Source organism: Drosophila santomea, chromosome 2L (genome assembly GCF_016746245.2).
Source record: "Drosophila santomea strain STO CAGO 1482 chromosome 2L, Prin_Dsan_1.1, whole genome shotgun sequence".
NCBI lineage: Eukaryota > Metazoa > Arthropoda > Insecta > Diptera > Drosophilidae > Drosophila > Drosophila santomea.
The window spans coordinates 14,631,532-14,653,600 of NC_053016.2; the positions used below are offsets into that span (position 1 = coordinate 14,631,532).

General features: G+C 45.1%; 8 protein-coding genes across 10 annotated transcripts; 4 read left to right on the plus strand and 4 right to left on the minus strand.

Moving 5' to 3' along the window:
• Nucleotides 1-24: 24 nt before the first annotated feature.
• On the minus strand, nt 25-6,442 carry LOC120458863 (trypsin alpha). The gene is given in 3 exon segments (XM_039646698.1): nt 25-286; nt 288-707; nt 6,414-6,442. Coding segments are annotated over 3 exon segments (711 nt in total).
• On the minus strand, nt 757-2,314 carry LOC120458831 (transcription termination factor, mitochondrial). Its single transcript, XM_039646658.1, has 3 exons — nt 1,824-2,314; nt 1,179-1,759; nt 757-1,122 (listed from the first exon to the last, which is right to left on the minus strand). The coding sequence occupies exons 1-3, from the start codon at nt 2,236-2,238 to the stop codon at nt 880-882; spliced, it is 1,239 nt and encodes a 412-aa protein (XP_039502592.1). The 5' UTR covers nt 2,239-2,314; the 3' UTR covers nt 757-879.
• Nucleotides 2,699-5,326, minus strand: LOC120458873 (defense protein l(2)34Fc). Its single transcript, XM_039646710.2, has 3 exons — nt 5,221-5,326; nt 3,326-3,399; nt 2,699-3,240 (listed from the first exon to the last, which is right to left on the minus strand). Exons 2-3 carry the CDS (start codon nt 3,395-3,397, stop codon nt 2,833-2,835), a joined length of 480 nt encoding a protein of 159 aa, XP_039502644.1. The 5' UTR covers nt 3,398-3,399; nt 5,221-5,326; the 3' UTR covers nt 2,699-2,832.
• Nucleotides 5,827-6,423, plus strand: LOC120458881. The gene is given in 2 exon segments (XM_039646721.2): nt 5,827-6,124; nt 6,202-6,423. Coding segments are annotated over 2 exon segments (396 nt in total). The 5' UTR covers nt 5,827-5,934; the 3' UTR covers nt 6,408-6,423.
• On the minus strand, nt 6,415-8,891 carry LOC120458826 (nucleolar protein 10). The gene is made up of 4 exons (XM_039646646.1): nt 8,740-8,891; nt 8,280-8,681; nt 7,505-8,226; nt 6,415-7,444 (listed from the first exon to the last, which is right to left on the minus strand). The coding sequence occupies exons 1-4, from the start codon at nt 8,803-8,805 to the stop codon at nt 6,463-6,465; spliced, it is 2,172 nt and encodes a 723-aa protein (XP_039502580.1). The 5' UTR covers nt 8,806-8,891; the 3' UTR covers nt 6,415-6,462.
• A 65-nt stretch (nt 8,892-8,956) lies between these two features.
• On the plus strand, nt 8,957-12,809 carry LOC120458842 (ras-related protein Rab-14). Of its 3 annotated transcripts, none has more exons than XM_039646685.1 (5): nt 8,957-9,279; nt 11,229-11,342; nt 11,403-11,583; nt 11,648-11,830; nt 12,083-12,809. In XM_039646685.1, exons 2-5 carry the CDS (start codon nt 11,237-11,239, stop codon nt 12,258-12,260), a joined length of 648 nt encoding a protein of 215 aa, XP_039502619.1. In that variant the 5' UTR covers nt 8,957-9,279; nt 11,229-11,236; the 3' UTR covers nt 12,261-12,809. The 3 variants fall into 3 exon arrangements, with proteins under 3 accessions (XP_039502619.1, XP_039502604.1, XP_039502612.1); XM_039646670.2 differs by lacking the exon at nt 8,957-9,279 and adding an exon at nt 10,909-11,165; XM_039646678.1 differs by lacking the exon at nt 8,957-9,279 and adding an exon at nt 10,910-11,162.
• Nucleotides 12,810-14,584: 1,775 nt separating this feature from the next.
• On the plus strand, nt 14,585-16,798 carry LOC120458221 (polypeptide N-acetylgalactosaminyltransferase 35A). Its single transcript, XM_039645801.2, has one exon. The coding sequence runs from the start codon at nt 14,770-14,772 to the stop codon at nt 16,675-16,677; it is 1,908 nt and encodes a 635-aa protein (XP_039501735.1). The 5' UTR covers nt 14,585-14,769; the 3' UTR covers nt 16,678-16,798.
• A 559-nt stretch (nt 16,799-17,357) lies between these two features.
• LOC120456847 (DNA mismatch repair protein spellchecker 1) lies at nt 17,358-21,038 on the plus strand. Its single transcript, XM_039643906.2, has 6 exons — nt 17,358-17,468; nt 17,528-17,577; nt 17,638-18,422; nt 18,486-19,573; nt 19,627-19,859; nt 19,921-21,038. The coding sequence occupies exons 1-6, from the start codon at nt 17,420-17,422 to the stop codon at nt 20,467-20,469; spliced, it is 2,754 nt and encodes a 917-aa protein (XP_039499840.1). The 5' UTR covers nt 17,358-17,419; the 3' UTR covers nt 20,470-21,038.
• Nucleotides 21,039-22,069: the final 1,031 nt, after the last annotated feature.

The window sequence follows — 22,069 nt, forward strand, 5'->3', positions numbered from 1 at the left end:
CGCTGGCATTACTTGAACATATTATTAAATTGAGGCAACAGTAGTTAATATCCATTCACGTAAATACGGGACACTGGCGCAGGATGTACTAGACATGCAATTGAGGTCAAAACTGCCGGTGACAACACCCACAAGTTCGTTGTTAACTACCAATGGTCCTCCAGAGTCTCCTCTACAAGTCGCCCTTCTAAAAGTTCCTGCACATACTATCGATGGATCAAATAATCCACAATAGTCAAGACTTTGAATGTAAACGGTTAATCCTTGAAGATTTTTAGGAAATAAGAAATAATCCCCAGCCAGAGACGAAGGCAGTCGTTCCAGGATAAGGATTCGTCGTGGCCAAAGGAATGGGCATAACTTTGTTTGTGAACTCGAGTGGCTTACTTAAGCGCACGATGGCGATGTCGTTGATATGTCCACGAAAATTTTCATGTATTTTTATGGCGACTACTTCGACAAGATTTCCATTGAAGTCTGTTACGGCGGATCCCGCTCGAACTTGAAATTCCTGGTCACTATGTCGTCTTCCGAACTTATCAAAAAAGCAATGGGCCGCAGTAATGAAAAAAGAGCCCCCACACCTAAGGCCGCCATTATGTAACAAGGACACCTGCCAGGGTGTCTGTTCGATTTCAATGGTTTCTCCACCGATAATGCGCCCTTCTGGTTGGCTTACTCGTCCTGCGGACAGGGAATTGATCGCCGTTGATCGGTTAAGTAAACGGGTTAGAATAATATATGTAATTCTTAGAGTTTCTTGCAATATTGGCATTTATTATTGTTCAATTTTGTGCCAAACGTCTGCAAATAGTGACCTAACTTTCAAAAACTTTATAAACTTTTTCTTTGACGGTGATGGCATCTGTTCATTCAACATCATCCTTCTGATACACTTTGCGGATTTCTTTCTTGGCTAATCCAGTGCTGCAGAAACTTGTCGTACTCCCTCCGGCTGCGACAAAGAATTACGAGGGAGGAGGGTCGACAACCGTGCGATTTTAGTTCTTCCATGCGCTTCTTTGTGGTTTTCAGGCTATGGCACAGAATTCGAGGAACTTGAGCCACCTCAAATCTTGTAAACTGGGCCTCATCGAGTAAGTAGTCCAGCACCTCTTTAATCTAAAACCGACATTTTGGAGTTATTGCCTTTTCTGTGTTAACCCATTGTCACTTACCTTGGTCACTCGCACGGTGTGCACCTGCGGATGCTTGTCCATGATTGCCTTCGCTTCACTAGCGCTGAATCCAAGACGATGCGCTAAGTATTCCACCACGGAGGAGAACTCCCCCAAAACCTTCAGCTCATCGAGTGAAAGCTTCAAGGAGCGCTGCAGTATGGGCTCCGGGCAGCGCACCATCCACGGCATGATCTTGTCCTTCTTCGCCCGCTTGGCGCGCTCCAAACGCAACTGAACAGACTTTGGTGTATAGCGAAAGGCCCAGAGATCCTTGAGGACGTTTATCGGCGACACATTGTAGTCGATCATGTGCTGCAGGTTCTTTTCGAACATCTCATACGGCATTTCGAGGATAAACAGTCTCTTCGATAGATATTTGCTCACAATATCGGGACTGACTTCCAGCTTTTCGCTGATATAGTAGACCCGATTTCCTTGTGGCATCGTGACCCGCTCGGAGTTTAGAGCACCTACCAGTTTCCGGAGGCGTGGGACAGTGAGGCGCAGGAAGGGCACAAAATGATTGATGTCCTTAAACTCCATTGACTTGATTAGCTGCAGCTTTAGCTCCAAGCGTTCTGAATTGATAAGCAAACTTTTGGTGATTTAATCGCTAAGGGGGTATAAAGCAAATGAGCTCACTGTTGTCCAGGGACAGAAGCCAAGGATACTCCACGAAGCTGCGCCTGCTGACGCCCTCTAGCTGCAGTGTGTCCATGGTCAGAGCCAGCGATCTTCCGCGGTAGCAGCGGTGCACCAGCTCGTCGCTCATTATCCTCTGCAGCTCAGCGTCCGTGAAGCGAAAGCGTTCCCGCAGAGTTTCAAGAAGCACCCGCGCCTTGGTGCCCGTCTCCTGGTCCTGGCGATAAGGCACATAATCGTTGTCCGCCTCGTTGCTCCCTAAAGTGCCACTGGTGGTCAGCGGGGATTTGCTCAGACTGGCGCGGTTTTCGTACTGCGAAAAGAGCAGGCGCCTGCTGCAGTTCAATGAAGCTGTATTTGAGCTTGCATGCAGCTTGAGCGCCGTCTCGAAGCTGCGTAAAAGGCTTCTAATCATACCAAATTTACTTAATTTTCAGAATTAAGACAGGGAATAAAGTTGTCCAACTTATAAAACAAGCGATAAAACAGCTGATATGTTGCGGCGATAAGCAGCTGACCAAGCGGGCCAACTGAAAGCTGGGCTGCACGACACTCACTTAATTATCGTAATCGGTTTTGAAAATATGTCCGTTATTCTAAACAATAACTCAAGAATTGTTTAATTTGTTTAAAGACAATCAAATAATTTTTGTAGGTGAAATTGATGTATTAATATGTTTAGGCAGTGTGCTGGTTTGTTTTTAAATTGAGTTGTAAAATCTTAGATTATTTCAACAACGCTTCACATTATAGTTATGTACATCAATATGGTAAATATCTGGTAAAATTCGAGTCTGAAGCACTCCCATATTCCTGTTTAAATCTACTAAGCTTACTTAGTAAATAGATACTCCACGTAATTGAAATAACTCCCATTTTATCAACAAACTTTTCGACTTTATTTTCAAAAATACTACGCTCCAAATCTAATAGGAGCATTAACGCTAGACATAGACCTGCTGGATTTTGGACAAATCATGAAAACTCTATCACAAGCACTGCGAACCGCCTACTCCACATCGATGTCCTTCGTTACGCGACCCACCCAGTAGACGAATCCGGTCTGCACCACGGTGGCCATGAACTTCACGTTGCCCTTGTAGCCTGCTGGCGGGATCCAATCGAAGGTGATGCCGGTCAGCGGCTGGCCCTTTTGCGCTTTCAGGTGGGTGATGGTATCGTCCTTGCCGGAGCAGTCCAGGGTCTGCGAGTGCACGGGGTCCACCACCTGGAACTGGCCGACGACGCGGTTCTGGCCATCGCGTGCCTGGATCATGAAGCCAAGGAACTCGTCGCCGCCCAGCGTAAGGGTCAGCTTCTGATCCGAGCGCACGTGGGAGGGTCCGGAAATGCTGTACGGGGGCTTGGTCACCTGCAGCTTGGCTCCGTGCTGGGGCGTCAGGTCCCGGCAGGCGGCCTTTTGGAATAACGAAGATGGGATAGTGTGTGCATTAGCGATATGGAAGTCATAAATCATACGGGTTTCAATGCCAAATGCCTACCTTCGGAGCACCATCGGAGTAGGCGTGGACACTGATGGCCAGGCAGGCCGCAAGAACCAGCAGACGGAACATATCTGGAAATGGAAAAAATGGAAAATGCTACATATTATCATAAATGTAGATACTCTTAGAGACGATTAATCTTGTTTTATTATAATCACATCCCGTATATTATGATAACATTCAAATACCAAACTAAAGATCACAATACACCGTTGAGGCCTCATATTTATCGTAAAGTTGTGTAATATAAATACATAAAAAATGACTGATTTAAAAGCACAATTAAAATATTTAAATATTGTCAAAAAACCGTGCCCATCATTTATGCCCTAAAAATGAATAATGGCTAAGAACAATTTAAAATCTAAATTAGTTTTGGCAGAACAAGTTTTTATTGCACGAGTACTTTAGCAGTAGACATTAATGTTCCCACTTTCAGCTGCTATCGCATTCAAGTTAAATCCAATTACTTTTTAAAATATATTTACTGCCGGTCATTGTTTAACCTTTTTCGATTCGTGCATGCAGTTTAATGGCGTTAACTAGTTTTTCATAAATTAATTAATTAACATTTCCACTCAAGTGAGACTTTTTTCGCTGGCCTTGGCCAGTTTGACTTTGCTAAAGTTTTTTTCCTTTTCAAAGTTTACACTTGTATACGTGGGCAGACACAAATATACTGAAAACTAGCTCCAATTATGCAGTTTGTCAACGCCGACGTTTATTATGCAGTTTGTTCGGTCCCAGTTGTCGCTGTAATGGGTATCTCTGCAGCCTTGACTGCCTGTCTCGACAGTCTGTGATTCTACAAGATTTGGGACTAGGCTGCAATGTTTGCTGAAAAGCAGCACTTTTGAATTTGGGATCCCCAGTGTTAGACCGCAAAACATTTTAATTGCTTAGGGAAACAAGCTTAACATTTCAATCACGCTCGGCTCGTAAATCTTCAGATTCGCAGAATTGAGAAGACGCAGACAAAAGCTTTGTTCAGTATTGAAATTGGCCAAGATGCATGTTGATTAAACCAATTTTTAAAAAATCGTCAAACTGGTTTTTCGGACGTAAACGAAAAGTGTTTAAAGCCAAACCAGTTTGCAGTACATTTCCATAGAAGAGTAACTCTTTTCTGTACTGTCATTACCACGCGATAAAGATCGCATACGAATGAATGTGACAATTTAAGAATCGCACACAATTAACGACATTAACAATTACTTCCTCAAATCAAATTGAACTGAACCTCAGGTTCAAGGTGGATCGGAGGCTGGTGAAGATCGAAGTACCGATCTGATCGATCGTCGGCCTCCTCCACTTTGGTCGCCATGGATGGATGGATTCCAAAAGACCTTGTCAAGACCGGCCCGTGAGCCAAGTCTCCATTTGTCTTGCAATATGCTAAAGTTCACTATTGGACATATTGGTGTCTGAGCCAAGTCTCGCTTCTTTATTTTTTCCTTTCCGAGACTTTTATCTGTGTATTTATGGGCCTTTGTCCAACCGGTTGCTGGATTTGTTTAGATAAAATCTCAACACATAGTGGCTTAATGTCATTACGCCGAGCTATGGCCGTAGGCCTCAATTAGTCAACATTTATAATGGCTTGGAAAATATTATTATTATCAAGTTGCTGGGATAGAACTGCTGAAGCTTGAAACTCCCACTCATGCAGAATCTACCTATGTCATTACCCAAATGCGAATTTTGTAATGATCGTTTAATATCATGTCAGAATCTGTATTCTAAAAAAAGCTTAGACACTTCAACACCGGAAAAGAGGAAGGGAATAAATCCTTTGCGTTTTTTAAACCATACAACTTTATCACAAAAACAACGGATTTTTTAAGTCTCATAGGATTGCCAAGGAAAATAATTGCTTAATCATTTAAACCTACCGATCAAAAGCACGCACAAACTGCAGAAAAGAAAAACTTGAAATGAGCTGAAAATTCTAAAACAGCTTCCTATTTATACCAAAAACTGATCAAAATTATGAAGCAGCTTTTGCAAAGACAACTTTGTAAGCCGAGCTTAAACCGCCATCCCAGCAAGTTGGCCAATTTCGAAGCTCTGAAAGCTGAGCTTGTAAATTGAATTTTCAACGCTTCATCTGCGGATCGACATAAACAGTGACTAAGTGTTTGTTTACGTTGATCTACAAATCAAATGGCAGGGCAATTAGCAATATGTATTGATTAAAGGGAGAAACTTGCGAATCAGAATTGCTAATGGAACTACAGCTGTTCAATAGAAAGTAATTTAAATGTATTAGACTTTTCCGGACTTTAGTTTATTTAATTTAGTTCAGCTTCAGTATTCTATTTGGGTTTCTTCTTAGAATTTAAAAAATGATCCTCATCTCGATATGACTGCAATTTTTTTTCGTATTTGCGGGCTGCAGTGCTTCGAAACACTCTTTAATAAAGATAAATATAATACTTTGAATATTATTAACCTATTTTTATTCATCCTGCTTAAGAAAGCATTCAAACATATCAAGAGTTGCCTCCTTTTTTCCAAAATGTGAACACTGTAAAACACTACCAATCAGAGTTGTCCAAATCCGACTGTCACTGTAATTCGGGGTAATTAACTTTTGAGTCAAAAATATGGGTGCAGAGCAATCGGCATTGTTGGCCTGCACTCAGACGGGAATCCATGAGGAGCATATGGAGCTGGTCAACTCAAAGTTGTTCTTTCGATTGTACTTTGATAGGATGCCCCAGCCTGTGACGGGTCCAGTGACAGAAGCGCTCCTCCACTTGGTAGGAAACTTGCGCACGGCAGGCGTAATTAATGGTAATGAACCAGATGCATTTAGCTGATCACTCCCTTGCACCAACCACCAAATGTCCCTTAAAAATATATTCTTAAAGCTGACGAAACCCAATCGATCAAGGACGAATACGATAGCGGGGAAAGCGATGCCACTTCGGAGCTCAGTTGGGGCAGTGAAGTCTCGACAGCATCGTGTCCGGATGTGGAAATATAACCCATACAGATAGCCCGATTTGAGTCCCACAATGCGTCCATTAATGAGCCCGATGAGACGAATGTACTTACGCTACCATTGTTCAAATAAATGGATATTAATTTAACATATGAATTTATGTACATAACTAATTGCAACTTTTCTTCTACTTAAAGTTAACTTTCTTTAGTCTCAGCGACTTGATGGGTCTGACAATGCTCCTTCGCTCCTCGCGGTGCTTCTTCATCTCCGCCTCGCGCTTCTTGGCATGGAACTGTGACTTCTTTTGCTTGTTCACTTCGAATGTCATCTGTCGATTGCCTAGGGAACGACCCACATTGGTGACCTGTCCCTCCAGCTGAGACATGACTTGTACGCGATCCTGCAGGCTGGCTTTTTTAATGCGCTGCTGCAGCGAACTACTGCCTTGATGTTGATCCAAGGGGGTCATTGTGAAGCGATTGCCATTGGTGGTGGGTGTATGGGTGTGTCCATTCGTCTGGGGTATTTTGGCGGTGTCCGAAATTCCATCGTGCCGCTGCTCGTCATCGTTGTCGTCTAGCTCGTCCTCTTCCTCGCGTTGCCGCTTCACCTGCTTGTACGCCTGCTTCATTTCCTTGACATACTCCCTGCGGTCGTCATCGTCAGATGAGGCCTCATCCCCGCTGTCATCCTTCGTTTCGCCATCGCTCTTCTCGAAGCCAAATAGGTCCTCGTCATTATCGCTTTCCTCGCGCTGCTGTGCCTCGTCGGCATGCAACTCAGCCACATGAGCCACCTCCACGCGCTTCTTGAGTTCCTTGGCCTTGGATTTATCCAGCCGGTTCAGAACAGGAGCCAGCAGACGATACTCCTCGGCAGACTTGTTGACTTCAAAGTCGGCGTTTTCGAACATGGCCTTGAAACGCGAGTCCTCAAGCAGATTGGGCACATTCCGCTGCTTGGCACTGTTGGAGGGATTCGCTTGCTCGTCCATAATCTTGAGAGCCAACTCTTTGTTAACCTTGGGAAGCTTGGATTCGATTTGCAGGCGGGACTTGCGTTCGCTCTCGATTTCTTGGCGGATCTTGTCCTTGCGGAAGCGGTCAAAGGCGAAGGGTTCCACAACTGCCTTGGCCTTGTTGTACAATCTTGCGTCCATAAAGTATCTATAAAATTTTTAGGTATTAGACCAAATTGTAACACTTTGAAATCCGTTTTTAACTTACCCGTGCATATAACCCTTCAGCAGATTGCTGCCAACGAGATGCTCCATTCCCAATTCAGCCAGCTCCTTGGCTGTGACGAACTGGTAGTCATCGTACACATTCTCCACGACCTCCGACTCGATCTCCTCCGTGAGGTTATCCAGGAACGAGCACCATCGGGGAGCTGGACCCATGGCAGGCACGTAATAGGTCATCATCTTCACATCCTCCTGGGCCACAAAGAACATACCCGTGTCGGGAATGGTGCAAAAATCGTTGAATGACGATGTCGACTCAACGTAGGCGATCTGCTTGCCTGTCTGCTCGTCCCACAGCTTCAGGGTAGCCTCGTCCAAGCTATAGACGGCATTCTGAGCTGGGTTAAAGGCCAGACGCTTGATGGGCAGTCGATTTAGATGATTCTTCACCAGCAGCGGTTGCTTGGCGCGGATGTCGTAGATCAGCACGTGTCCGGAAGCAGTTCCCACCCCCATGTGCAAGCCGTTCCGGAATTTGAGGGCCGTGACTGATGGAAACTCTTTGACGCCCGGCAACTTCATAGCTACATCCAAAGTTGAGCAACGTTGCTTGGTACGGGGGTCCCAGGCTTCTACGGTGCCCTCTTTGGTACCGGCTACTAAAAGATGGTGCTCGGGATTCACATCACAGGCGTTCAAGCAGCTGCCATCCGTTTCAAGCGGTTGCAGAAACTGACCGCGCTCCAAATTGAGTCGGTAAATGTCCTGCCAATTAAGTCTTTAGTATAAAAAAAGATTAGGCAGCCTTAAGTTCTTACCCTGCCCACGCCCACGATGAACATGTCGCAACTGGGCTTGTGGTACTTCATGTCGCGTCCAAAGCGCGGAATCCTCAGTCTGTAGTGCCGCCCGTGGGCAGCATGGATCTCCACATAGCGATCGCACTGCAGGAACACCATCTTACTGTAGTCGTCGCTAATCACCTCAAAGGTGGTCACCTCGGCGTCGAAGCAGCGCTCGAATTTGATGGACAGGTTGGACACCTCGAAGCACTTGACGCGCGGCTTGTAGGTGCCGGTGGCTAGGATGTACTGCTGGTCGGGACTCATGCGGATGCTGGTGCAGACGCCGGGCATGTCAAAGTCCTGGATGAGCTCGATCTGTCTCCGGGAGTCCACCTTTTTCATCAGCTGTGACCGCTTTCGACGATCCGTCAGCCACTGTGAAGGGGATACTCATGAGTTAACTGCTTGGCACTGGGATTATCTTGGTACTCACATCTGGCACCGACTTGCCGGCGCTCAGGTTGTAGATCTTCACATCGTTAACTTCGTTTACGAACATCTTGAGGGCCAAATTGTGGTCTAAATTAAAACATAAACAAACGAAGTCCGCAACACGTGCGCCCTCTATCGATAGACTCGATTGTCGATAGCTTCTGCGCACGATAGCCACCTATCGCGGCAGTGTGACCATTTGTTTGCCAATTACCCAGTGTGACCACAGAAACCCAAGCAAAACAAGAGAACGCAAAAGCAGCGAAAAAAGTCTACTGATTTCCTTCGACCTACCAATTGAAAATAATCGCTATAATAGCCTCTCGGTGGAGCCCCGCAACCCCGCGAAGCCAGTGTGCGTGTTAGCACGAAAGTGAACTGCATATTGCATCGCCAAATTGCCCAAAAACTGCAATCGAATTCCGCCCAGCCAAACAACAATACGCACACATACACACAGCCCCCCGCTCTGCGTAACCGCCCTACATTCCACATTCCGTTCGCTCCCTAACTTGATCTAAAACTGAAGTGATCTAAAACGGTGAGTAATGTTCCTTATTTTTCCTTAAGCCAATTAAAGACTGATTAAATTATGCGAAATGGAAAACCGTCTGCGAAAGGGTGACGCAGTGCAGCTGTGGGTGCTCACCAACTTTCCCTTGTGCTCTCACTCTCTCTTGTTTTTGTCGCCAGGCATAGCACTCCATTGTTGTTGTATACACCCCCTGATTGCTTTGATACCCTGCAATAGGGAGGCACTGTTTCGTGACCAAGTTTGGAAAATAATTGATTTACAAAAATCGTTTTAAAAAAAAAGGAGAACATCGGCTTTCATCAAGGGATGATTTATGTTTAGTTTGTGAACTTTTTTTAATTCTAAGATTCCCTAGGGATGATGGGGCGAAAACGACCTCCTTTGCAATAAAAGGTGGACAAGTGAAAATTTGTTTAGAATTCGCTATGAAATGATGTCCTGAAAGATGATATAACAGTTTCCATTAGTATTATATGATTATATCTATTTCTTCATTTATATTTTTGGTATGTACACACATATGTACATATATACAGAATACTTTAAAGTTAAAACTAAAATGAAGTTGCTTACAAAATGAAGGCGGACATGAATGAAATTATCTGATTTAATGTCAGCATTTTCTTAGAAGCTGTTATCAGTTATTTTTATAGTTCTTATGATTTTGTTGTGTCTTATTGCGGTGTTGCTTTAAATGCAGTTTTGCTTTAATACTTTAAATGGAATTTTATCTTTTTGTAGGTTATTAGAAAAAATACCCTAGAAATGGAAAATCATGCGCACATTCATGAAAAAATGTTTTGAGAACTTTAGAAGATTTTAATACTCACTTAAACTAACCGGTCATTTTCGGTAAAGGGTATACGCAGTTCGGCTGTATAAAGATACATATTTTGTATACTCCTTTCATGCTTTAAATGTTATGGGTGCGCCACTGTGTTCTTTTATGAGGAGTGGTAGCCACTGATGATCCACTTCCATTCAGCACAATTTACAAATAAGTACATACATATGTACGTACACATGTGCAAGCGTGAGGATTTCGCCTCCATTGATTGCTCCACTGATGTTTGGCCTTTGGCGCTTAACTGATAAGACTCGAGACCGAGACCTACTACTGAGTTAATCTAAATTGAGTCTATATAGGCACTTTGACAAGCAGTGATAAGCGATGGTAACTTGCATTCTAATAGCTTCATTTCAAGATTTATGTATGGGCCATTAAGAATCAATACTGATATCCTTTCACAATATATGCTGCTGTATTATTCATTTGTATTAAATTAAGTATTTAAGGTGATTCTCTTTTACCCGGTTTTTGTGGGACAATCAACTGGGTATTATCCGATGAATAGCTTCGCTTGTTACCGCTCTTGATAATTGAATTCCCACGGTGCCCAACGACCTTGATCCCAATCCCCTGCAACTTGGGCGAAGGGTTCGCTTCACTCTTCCAAGATCCCCTTAACTGCGGGCATCTCAAATGCTCTCGAACGACATGGATACTCAGAAGTGACAAAGTCAAGTGGCTTGGAGTGTTTTAACCCGCCACTCTTGAAGCTTGCCTATTTTTTTTTGGGCTTCAGTTTGCAAGTAAACAAACCCGGTCGGCTGTTCAAACACAAGCATGCCTTAAAAAGAAATATCGGGGCCAGTTTGAGAAAGGGGAACAAAATGTGGTGCCGGTGCCGCCGCAGAACAAATTAATGCAGCGCCTCGGTTTGTTGATAAGCAGCGCCAACGGTCGGACAAATGAGCACCTGACATAGTGATAGTAGTCGTAAACTGCTTGATTGGGTCAGAGTTCAGTCCTGCTGAAGTCAAGATGAGCAAAGTGCGCAGCGTGGTGAACAGACTGCATGACCGCATTGACTACTTTATGGAAAAATGTGGCAAATAATCTATATCCTCAGTAAATCTGCAAAATAATACTAATACTCTCGACTGCTTTCTAGGTCCCAACATGACTGCAGCGCCGTACAACTACAACTACATCTTCAAATACATCATCATTGGTGACATGGGCGTGGGCAAGTCCTGCCTGCTTCACCAGTTCACCGAGAAGAAATGTGAGTAGACTGCGGAATAATGTGTGTAATCAGAAATGACCTCTGCTTTCCCCACTGCAGTCATGGCCAACTGTCCTCACACCATTGGCGTGGAGTTCGGCACGCGCATCATCGAGGTGGACGACAAGAAGATCAAGCTACAGATCTGGGACACAGCGGGTCAGGAGCGATTCAGGGCAGTCACACGCTCCTATTACCGTGGAGCAGCTGGTGCTCTGATGGTCTACGATATTACCAGACGGTAAGCGAGGAAAACTGCTATTTGTGAATACGCTTTAACCCTGACAAACACTTGACCATTTCAGCTCCACTTACAATCACCTGAGCAGCTGGCTCACCGACACTCGCAATCTCACCAACCCCAGCACTGTGATCTTTCTCATTGGCAACAAGTCGGATCTGGAGAGCACTCGGGAGGTAACCTACGAGGAGGCCAAGGAGTTTGCCGACGAGAACGGCCTCATGTTCCTCGAAGCGAGTGCTATGACGTGAGTTTCACATGGGAATTTAGTTAGTTCCCAGTGTTTGCTTATTACACATAATTCTCATAGATATTCTTAATGTTCTCCTGCAGACTGCGAGAATTTGTCAAAGGGCTTTAGTGTTTTAATTTTGTGTATACTATTTTTCTATTCGATTTGTGCCATATTTATCACAGAAGTTTTTAGTTATTGCATATAAAATATTTAATTGCGAATCAGCTTACAGCGGATACTAATTATTTGTTTCCCCCAAAACAGTGGCCAGAATGTAGAGGAGGCTTTTCTGGAGACCGCTCGCAAGATTTACCAGAACATCCAGGAGGGACGACTCGACCTGAACGCCTCCGAATCCGGAGTCCAGCACAGGCCCTCGCAGCCGTCGCGAACCTCGCTGAGTAGCGAGGCTACGGGCGCCAAGGATCAGTGCTCGTGCTAAATGAATGCAACTTAACTTTACGCCACCCTAGTTATACAGATCAACTATTTTATTTTTAGCCGACTCATAATCTACCGATGCCCAAGCAAAAACCAATGTATGTAGTTAAATAATTCGACTAAGCATTAATGTGTGAGCCAACAACAGCGACAGCAACCACAGAAAATAAAAATATATAAAGTCCTTTCCGATAATAAGACGCAAACACTTGAACATTTATCGTATCGATTAAGCATAAATGTTAGAAAATTAAAAATGTTTGTTGGTTCGCGCGAACTAAAGTTTTGACTATGAAATTTCGAAAAGTTTATCTCACTACCATCCTTCGGTCTCAATAATAGATTAATTCGTTCGATAGATCATGTTTTTGTTGGCTGCATCCCTGTATATATATGAATTTTTGTATCTCCCTAATTTTATGTTGAGTATTTGTTGTTGTCGCGTGCAAGAATGGGAGAAAACGATCAATGTTATTTGAATATTTACGATGTATTAATGGCATAATGCAATAGGAAATAAATAAAATGGTATTTATAAAACCCCTACCAATAGAAACGAATTTCTCTTTTAAATAATTTAAATTTTGCATTGATATATTTGCTTACTATGCAAATTACTTACAATGTAACGGGTGTTTTTTTTAGAGGTATAGAACTTTAAATTGCAATAAAACAACGATGGATTATTCGATTGACATGAATTTTATTGACATGAAAGATAATCTTGTGGCATTACATTTTAAATATGATTTCTGGCATATGACCGCCACGGCTGGCTCGGATGTAGTCCAATCTGGACGTCCAATTTGCAATGACTTTTTCCAACATATTTGGCCGTATATCGGCAATAACACGGCGAATGTTGTCTTCCAAATGGTTTAGCGTTTGTGGCTTATCCGCATAGACCAATGACTTTACATAGCCCCACAAAAAGTAGTCTAGCGGTGTTAAATCACAAGATCTTGGAGGCCAATTCACAGGTCCAAAACGTGAAATTAGGCGGTCACCAAACGTGTCTTTCAATAAATCGATTGTGGCACGAGCTGTGTGACACGTTGCGCCGTCTTGTTGGAACCACAGCTCCTGGACATTATGGTCGTTCAATTCAGGAATGAAAAAGTTAGTAATCATGGCTCTATACCGATCACCATTGACTGTAACGTTCTGGCCATCATCGTTTTTGAAGAAGTACGGACCAATGATTCCACCAGCCCATACAGCGCACCAAACAGTCAGTTTTTCTGGATGTAACGGTGTTTCGAAATACACTTGAGGATTAGCTTCACTCCAAATGCGGCAGTTTTGTTTGTCGACGTAGCCATTCAACCAGAAGTGCGCTTCATCGCTAAACAAAATTCGCTTATGAAAATCGGGAACAACAGCAATCTCGTTTTGGGCCCATTCGACGAATCTACGCCTTGCTTGATGATCGTTTGGTTTCAATTCTTGCACGAGTTGGATTTTGTAAGCACGCAAACCAAGATCCTTCCGAAAAATCTTCCATAAAGTTGATGGACACAGATCCAATTCCTGTGCTCGATGGCGGATGGACTCATTCGGGTCTTCCTCAATGCTACGCTCTACAGCAGCAATAGCTTCTTCTGTACGCACCGTACGGCGTCTCTGGGGATGCGAGTTATCAATAAGAGTAAACGCGGTGCGAAAACGGTCCATGGTTAATCGAATTAACTGCTCTGATGGACGATTTTGTCGACGATAAAATGGACGTAGTGCGCGATACGTATTCCGCACAGAACCATTATTTTCGAAATAAAATTGCACTATTTGCAAGCGTTGTTCAGGCGTGAGTCTATTCATGACGAATTGCCAAACCAAACTGAGAATAAATCACTTGACAGCTGTTAAATCGGTCGCCATCTTGAACAGTAATGCCAACTTAAAGTTCTATACCTCTAAAAAAAACACCCGTTACAATGTATTTGTTTAACATAATATTACTTTGCGGTGTGTTCGTTTGTCCCAAATTACTTCATAATTTTATATTTCACTCATTTTATAGATTTTAGGTTTTTATTTTTAAATTACTTATATTTAATGTGGTTTTTTTAAGTGGATTTTATACGATTTACTGGAATACCCCCAACCTTGACTTGCGCATAACATCACTCTTGTTTCATTTAGTGCTGCCAACTTTGAACAGGAAATCAGCTGATTCTAACGTAAACAACAAGGTTTTAAAGTTAAAACACAGAAATTGTATACTATTTTTTTGTTTGTTTTTTGTTGATCAAATTAATTAGTTTAGCTCGACTGATAGCCCATTTAATTGGGTTATTTTTCCTATAAGCATTTCTCGCTTTTTTCGATTCCCGTCAGATTTGGCGGCAAAAAGTTGGAGATAGCAGCACCGCTGGCATCGCTGTGTCTGCGCTTCTGTGCGAATGCCGTGGTATGCAAATTGAATTTAATTTATTCCGATCATCATGGAAGTGACGAAGTAGCTGCTGAAAGAGCGAGTAAAGCGGACGAACTTACGCGAATCTCGATCCATGATGCAAATCAAGCGGCTCCTGTGCAAGTCCTGCGGCCTGGGCACCCTTCTGGTGGCGGTCGTCTGGCTGCTGGCGCTCCTCTTCTACTCGCACAGCCTGCGGAGCTCCATCCGCTCGGCAGGATGGAGGATCGACGAGGGGAACGCGACGCCACGGGCCGAGCTGAGCTACCAGGCCAGGGTCACCGTCGGATGCACTCCAAATGCCAGCAGGAACGCGTCTACGATTGGGGAGTCGCCTGGGGCACCGAAGCCGCCCAGTGATCCGGAGCAACTGGAGCTGTTGGGTGTGGTGCGCAACAAGCAGGACAAGTACATCCGGGACATTGGCTACAAGCATCACGCCTTCAACGCTCTGGTGTCCAATAACATAGGGCTTTTCCGGCAGATCCCAGACACTCGGCACAAGGTGTGCGATCGCCAGGAGACCTCGGAAGCGGAAAACCTACCGCCGGCCTCCATAGTCATGTGCTTCTACAATGAGCACAAAATGACGCTGATGCGTTCGATTAAGACGGTGCTGGAGCGCACGCCCAGCTACCTTCTCCGCGAGATTATTCTGGTGGATGATCACAGCGATCTGCCTGAACTGGAATTTCATCTACACGGAGATCTACGTGCCCGTCTGAAGTACGACAACCTGCGGTACATCAAGAACGAGCAGCGCGAGGGCCTCATTCGATCCCGGGTCATTGGAGCACGCGAGGCCGTGGGCGATGTGCTCGTCTTCCTGGACTCGCACATCGAGGTGAATCAGCAGTGGCTGGAGCCGCTGCTGCGCCTCATCAAGTCGGAGAATGCCACTCTGGCCGTGCCCGTCATCGACCTGATCAACGCCGACACCTTTGAGTACACGCCCAGTCCACTGGTGCGCGGAGGATTCAACTGGGGCCTGCACTTCCGCTGGGAGAACCTGCCCGAGGGCACGCTCAAGGTGCCGGAGGACTTTCGCGGACCCTTCCGTTCGCCCACCATGGCCGGCGGCCTGTTTGCGGTGAACAGGAAGTACTTCCAGCACCTGGGCGAGTACGACATGGCCATGGACATTTGGGGCGGCGAGAACATAGAGATATCCTTTAGAGCGTGGCAGTGCGGTGGCGCCATCAAGATCGTTCCCTGCTCCCGCGTGGGTCACATATTCCGCAAACGCCGTCCCTACACTTCGCCAGATGGAGCCAACACCATGTTGAAGAACTCACTGCGATTGGCGCACGTCTGGATGGACCAGTACAAGGACTACTATCTGAAGCACGAGAAGGTGCCCAAGACCTTTGATTACGGAGACATTAGCGATCGCCTGAAGCTTAGGGAGCAACTGCAATGCAAGGACTTTGCCTGGTATCTGAAGAATGTCTATCCAGAGCTGCATGTGCCGGGCGAGGAGTCCAAGAAGTCGCCGGCAGCGCCCATGTTTCAGCCTTGGCACTCGCGAAAACGCAACTACGTCGATACATTCCAGCTGCGGCTGACGGGAACGGAGCTCTGTGCCGCCGTAGTGGCTCCGAAGGTGAAGGGTTTCTGGAAGAAAGGCAGCGCCCTCCAACTGCAAACCTGCCGAAAGACACCCAACCAGCTGTGGTACGAAACGGAGAAGGCGGAGATTGTGCTGGACAAGCTGCTGTGTCTCGAGGCATCCGGAGATGCGCAGGTCACGGTCAACAAATGCCACGAGATGCTGGGCGACCAGCAGTGGCGCCACACCCGCAACGCCAACAGCCCCGTCTACAACATGGCCAAGGGAACCTGTCTCCGGGCAGCTGCTCCCACGACGGGCGCCCTCATCAGCCTGGATCTCTGCTCCAAGTCGAACGGAGTGGGTGGCGCCTGGGACGTTCTGCAGCTGAAGAAGGCACCGGAGCCGGAGGGCAGGGCCAAGGAGGCAAGGAACTCGGACAAGGCGCTGTGAGCGATTTGCTCTGATGGCGTATTGCAATATTAGACTGATATCTGTTTAGGACGATGTGTATTATGTTTAGATAGCCAGTATTTTTTCATGAACTTTTTTTAATAAATATTAACGAAATGTTGATGGTGCAGTTTTAGTTATGGCCAATGGCCAATGGTGGCCTTGGAAACAGGTTTTCTTTCAAATAATTGGCAAATGTATACGTACGAGTATATTATGTCTGCATATTTAATGATTATGTGATGACCTATCAAAATTCCACTTTGATTGTCGAAACGTATGTGCAACATACATACCTATGATTTAATTTATGAATATATATTGGAAGTTCAATTTTTAGAATATCACACTTTCGCTCCAATTTCGCTGAAATTCTAAAACACAGTACTCAATAGCGACGATTTGATGAAAAAAATAACAAATATTTTCTGAATGCCTATATAAAAAAATAAGAACATAGCAGATCTTAAAGAATATATCAATCGAATTAAAAAGATTAATATATAAATAATTAATCTTAATATTGAGTACCAATGCTTTTATACTTGATCATGATTTTAGGTTTATCTATTACAACCATATCAAAATAAGATTTTGTTTAAGTGTATGACTATTTTGTGTATTTGGTATTAATTCACAAAACAATGGTAAGTTTGAAGGCACCAATAAACGGTCACACTTTGTTTATGCTGAAACAGGCGCCAAATCGAGTGATTCTAATAACCATTTTAAAAGCAGAAAGATGCAGGCCAAGGCAACCGACAGCAGACAGGAACCTTCCCTGCATATGGGTGAGCTAATAAGCAGCAAAATAAGTTATGTAGTTAGTAAATTCAATGACCTTACGCAGACACAAATGCGCGTCGCAATTTCATCAAATTCCATGCGAAACTCGGCGAGGTAAGTGAATGCAAGGTGCGCAAATCAGGTTTAACTGCATTCTACGGCGTAATTTTGCAGAAACCCGGAACTACAGTGCGGTTCTTTGACCACTCCGATTGCTACACGGTCCACGGCAACGATGACTGCGAATTGGTGGCCAAAATCGTGTACAAATCCACGGCGTACATAGGCGCCCTGCTGCCGGAAGACAAAAAGGAGACGCTCCAGTTCGTGTCCATGTCCAAGGGCAACTTCGAGCTGGCTGTGCGCGAGCTGCTCTTGGTGCGCAATTACCGGGTTGAGGTGTACGTTAAGAAGTCCAGCGATTGGGAAATAGAGTACCGCGGATCGCCCGGAAATCTGCTGCAGTTCGAGGACATCCTGTTCGCCAACAAGGAGGTTCTAGTCGGAAACAGCATCATATCGCTGCTGGTGAAGCTCGAGGGTGGTGGTCAGCGGCGTGTGGGTGTGGCCAGCGTGGAGCAGAACGACTGCAAGTTCCAGCTGCTCGAGTTCCTGGACGATGACTTCTTCACTGAACTGGAGGCCACAGTGGTGCTGCTCGGACCAAAGGAGTGCCTACTGCCCAGCGTGGACGGCGACTATGCTGCCGTTAAGACGCTGCTCGAGAGAAATGGCGTCATGATCACGGTGCCCAAGAAGAGCAGCGCCAACGATCTGCTGCAGGATCTAAACCGACTGTTGCGTTTCGCCAAGGGACAGCAGGAGGATGCCACGGGCTTAAAGGAGCTACAGCTTCAGCTGGCCTCCAACGCCCTAAAGTCCGCCATCAAGTACCTGGACCTGGTCAATGACGCCGGAAATCTTGGGCACTACGAGATCAAGCAACTGGACCTAAAGCGGTAAGACGATATTACCTTATTTTTATAAAAAGTAACTAACTAATTTATTATATTGTAATACAGCTTTGTCCACTTAGACTCCGCTGCCGTGGCTGCGTTGAACATTATGCCCAAGCCAGGCACCCATCCATCGATGCCCTCGTACCGCTGGCAAAGCGTCATGGGCGTGCTGGATCATTGCAGAACACCACAGGGACACCGCCTAATGGGCCAGTGGGTCAAGCAGCCACTGCGAAGCCGAGATATCCTCAATGATCGTCATAACATTGTCCAGTGCCTACTCGAATCTCCGGACACAATGGAGACTCTGAGTCTCGATTACCTAAAGCGCATTCCGGATATTCTTATGTTGACCAAGAAGCTGATGCGACGCAAAGCCAATTTGCAAGATCTGTTCCGCATTTACCAGGTGATTCTGAGGACCCCGAAAATTCTAAAAGTTCTGCTTGAGCTCGGTAATTCTACGATAGAAAGTGTGATCTGTGCGCCATTTAAAAGCTTCCTGGAGGACCTGACAGGCCTCAAGCAGATGGTCGAGCAAGTGGTTGACTTCGAGGCCATCGAAAGGGGCGAGTATCTGGTGAAGGCTTCTTTTGACAGTCGTCTAATGGAGCTGCAACAGACGATGACCGAGCTTTATTCGAAAATGGAGAGCTTGCAGGTCAAATGCACTACGGAGTTGGATTTGGATGGCAAAAGTCAGGTGAAGCTGGAAAATGTGGCCAAATTGGGACACCATTTCCGCATCACTCTGAAGGATGATTCCGTGCTCCGCAAGAACAAGAACTATCGCATCGTGGATGTGATCAAGGGCGGTGTTCGCTTTACGTCTGACAAGCTGGAGGGTTACGCCGATGAGTTTGCCAGCTGCCGCACCCGCTACGAGGAACAGCAGCTGTCCATTGTGGAGGAGATCATTCAGGTGGCTGTCGGATATGCTGCCCCACTTACATCACTCAACAATGAGCTCGCCCAGCTCGACTGTTTGGTCAGCTTCGCTATCGCCGCCCGCAGTGCTCCCACTCCCTATGTGCGGCCCCAAATGCTCGAGGAAGGTGCGCGCGAATTGGTCCTCCAGGATGTGCGACATCCTTGTTTGGAGCTGCAGGAGCACGTCAGCTTCATAGCCAACAGCGTTGACTTTAAGAAAGGTACGTTGAAAAATGACCTAGCAAACGTTGTCATAAGTTTCATTTTACTTCAGAGAAGTGCAACATGTTTATTATTACGGGACCTAACATGGGTGGAAAGAGCACTTACATCCGCTCCGTGGGTACCGCTGTGCTAATGGCTCATGTCGGAGCTTTTGTACCCTGCAGCTTGGCCACCATCAGCATGGTGGACTCCATTCTTGGGCGAGTTGGAGCTAGCGACAACATTATCAAGGGCTTGAGCACATTTATGGTAGAGATGATTGAAACATCTGGGATTATCAGGGTGAGTACAGCTTCAAAACAAACGAAATGTATTTACTTTATCTGGTATTTTCATTTTGCAGACTGCCACTGACAAATCATTGGTAATCATAGACGAACTTGGACGCGGCACTTCCACATACGAAGGTTGCGGCATCGCCTGGTCCATTGCTGAACATCTGGCCAAGGAGACCAAGTGCTTCACTTTGTTCGCCACTCATTTCCACGAGATAACCAAGTTGGCGGAGACGCTGCCCACGGTTAAAAACTGTCATATGGCAGCAGTGGCGGATGCGGATAACTTTACTCTGCTGTATCAAGTGCGTCCGGGGGTCATGGAAAAGAGCTTCGGCATTCAGGTGGCGCGATTAGCGAATTTTCCCGACCATGTCGTCCAAAACGCGCAGGAGGTGTATAATGAGTTCGAGGACGAACATGTGGACAAGCAGAAAAAAGAGGATAAGGCTCTGCTGGAGAAGATTCAAGTGGCTATTCAACAGCTGTCAACAGCGGGGAACAACGTCGACATTAACGTGGAGGATTTGACCCAGCTGGTCACCCAGTTTACGAAGGATATTGAGCAGCTGGATAGTGATTACTTTAAATCCGTGCTGGCCACCAGTGAGGCTTGAAAAGGAGGTAGGGCCGAGTAATTGTTAATCGGGCAGTATTATTTAAGAGGCAGTCGTTCTTCTCACTCTTTATAACTTTTTCTTCCGTAAATATTATCAATTTTTATCACTTCATATTATTTAAGTTCAAATCATGCATCAGCACTTTCATCAATGGTTTCAAACCATATTCCTGACTTGATTACAAGGCTACATCAAAAATGATTAAATATTCCTTCCATTGCTTTAAACGTTAAATTTTAAAGTAGGAGTAAACACCTAAACTAGATGCTACATTATTTTTTTCTATCGCGAGTACATGTTTTAATAAATAAACACTATTATGATGAATACATACAAGTCGATATGTATAACACCACGAGTCCAATATTAACGCTGAATATCTTTATGGTTTAGAATCAAAACCGAAACCACTAGGTGCAAAACAAGACGGATTTGCAATGCAAGTCGTTAATAAACTTCATGTTCCACAACCGTGTCATGATTTGGAAACTCGGTGATTTGTGTGCTACTAATAGCGCTATGTATTTGTTCGGCTGTGTGCCAAGACACATTGAACACGCTTTTTAACTGAAAAATACGAGCCTGACAAACTGTCAGTTTAATCGGCCGGGTTTTAACCTCAGCCGTCAGTTGGTCTAAAGCGCCGCCGTTTCGCTGGCCGATCTTTAGCGCGACTGTCATTACCAAATTCAACTTAAGTGCTGTCAAAAGATAATTACCGTTTCGGCTTTGATTTTTCTTACCTTTTTCACTTTGAGACAACTAAATGACAACGGCGCTCTGAAAGGCCTAAACCAGTTTGTCTCCGCCGCTTTTGGTGTGATTCAATAAGTTGGCTCCATGGCTAAAACGGAAAGTTTCAGGAGTTATTTTTTGGATGAATTAATACGTAACGGATTTAGACAATAATACTGCAAAAGAATAAAAAGTTTATTTTCCACTTATATATTTGATATTTAGCTATCTTGCAACATTAAACATTTATTATTTCTCAGTGACAAAAAGCATCAGATTAATTTACATCATTACAACTAAGCGAATCGCCCTCAAGCCAGACTTTCCCAATCATACTCCCAAGAATCTTCGACAAGACATTATGTGTTCGGATCTGATATACTCCTCTGCCCATGGCTGTGCACACATTCAATTTGATATCGCGAACTCAACAAACATGGCGTGTTAGCAACGCTTAACAGCATCCAAAATTGACAGGCAACTTTAAATATATTGCCTTTGCGGCCAGTTCGGCATGCTTGTCTGCCACGATTAGTGGCAAGCAGCCAGCCAGCGAGGCGAGCTCTACGATCCGGCTCCATCCCCATCTCCATCCCCATTCCCATCCAACTCCCGTGCCCCATTCCACACTCCAGCCAGCGAGGCTCCTTCAGAGCCAACTTCATTTGGGTGAATGGGGCGAAGACGTCCGATGCGACGCGACGCGTACAATTATTAATTTGATACGATATAATTGACATGTTGCCGATGCCAAAAAGGAAGCACTAACATGCGGCCAACAACAGCGGCAGCAGGAGCAGCAACAAGGTGAAACCTCGTAACTTGGCCAACAAGCTAAGCCGGAGCGACGCATATTAACGCC

Bases quoted from the DNA above. Each gene is read 5' to 3' on its own strand.
- LOC120458826 (XM_039646646.1), bottom strand. From the start codon at position 8,805: ATGTTCGTAAACGAAGTTAACGATGTGAAGATCTACAACCTGAGCGCC. The intron at 8,682-8,739 runs GTGAGTACCAAG...TCCCCTTCACAG, and splicing joins CCGGCAAGTCGGTGCCAGAT to TGGCTGACGGATCGTCGAAA. The intron at 7,445-7,504 runs GTAAGTTAAAAA...AAAATTTTATAG, and splicing joins CTGAAGGGTTATATGCACGG to ATACTTTATGGACGCAAGAT.
- LOC120458842 (XM_039646670.2), top strand. From the start codon at position 11,099: ATGAGCAAAGTGCGCAGCGTGGTGAACAGACTGCATGACCGCATTGAC. The intron at 11,584-11,647 runs GTAAGCGAGGAA...TGACCATTTCAG, and splicing joins GTCTACGATATTACCAGACG to CTCCACTTACAATCACCTGA. The intron at 11,831-12,082 runs GTGAGTTTCACA...CCCCCAAAACAG, and splicing joins CTCGAAGCGAGTGCTATGAC to TGGCCAGAATGTAGAGGAGG.
- LOC120458221 (XM_039645801.2), top strand. From the start codon at position 14,770: ATGATGCAAATCAAGCGGCTCCTGTGCAAGTCCTGCGGCCTGGGCACC.
- LOC120458873 (XM_039646710.2), bottom strand. From the start codon at position 3,397: ATGTTCCGTCTGCTGGTTCTTGCGGCCTGCCTGGCCATCAGTGTCCAC. The intron at 3,241-3,325 runs GTAGGCATTTGG...TTATTCCAAAAG, and splicing joins ACTCCGATGGTGCTCCGAAG to GCCGCCTGCCGGGACCTGAC.
- LOC120456847 (XM_039643906.2), top strand. From the start codon at position 17,420: ATGCAGGCCAAGGCAACCGACAGCAGACAGGAACCTTCCCTGCATATG. The intron at 17,578-17,637 runs GTAAGTGAATGC...GTAATTTTGCAG, and splicing joins TCCATGCGAAACTCGGCGAG to AAACCCGGAACTACAGTGCG. The intron at 19,860-19,920 runs GTGAGTACAGCT...TTCATTTTGCAG, and splicing joins AAACATCTGGGATTATCAGG to ACTGCCACTGACAAATCATT.
- LOC120458831 (XM_039646658.1), bottom strand. From the start codon at position 2,238: ATGATTAGAAGCCTTTTACGCAGCTTCGAGACGGCGCTCAAGCTGCAT. The intron at 1,760-1,823 runs GTGAGCTCATTT...TTATCAATTCAG, and splicing joins GCTTCTGTCCCTGGACAACA to AACGCTTGGAGCTAAAGCTG. The intron at 1,123-1,178 runs GTAAGTGACAAT...TGTCGGTTTTAG, and splicing joins ACACCGTGCGAGTGACCAAG to ATTAAAGAGGTGCTGGACTA.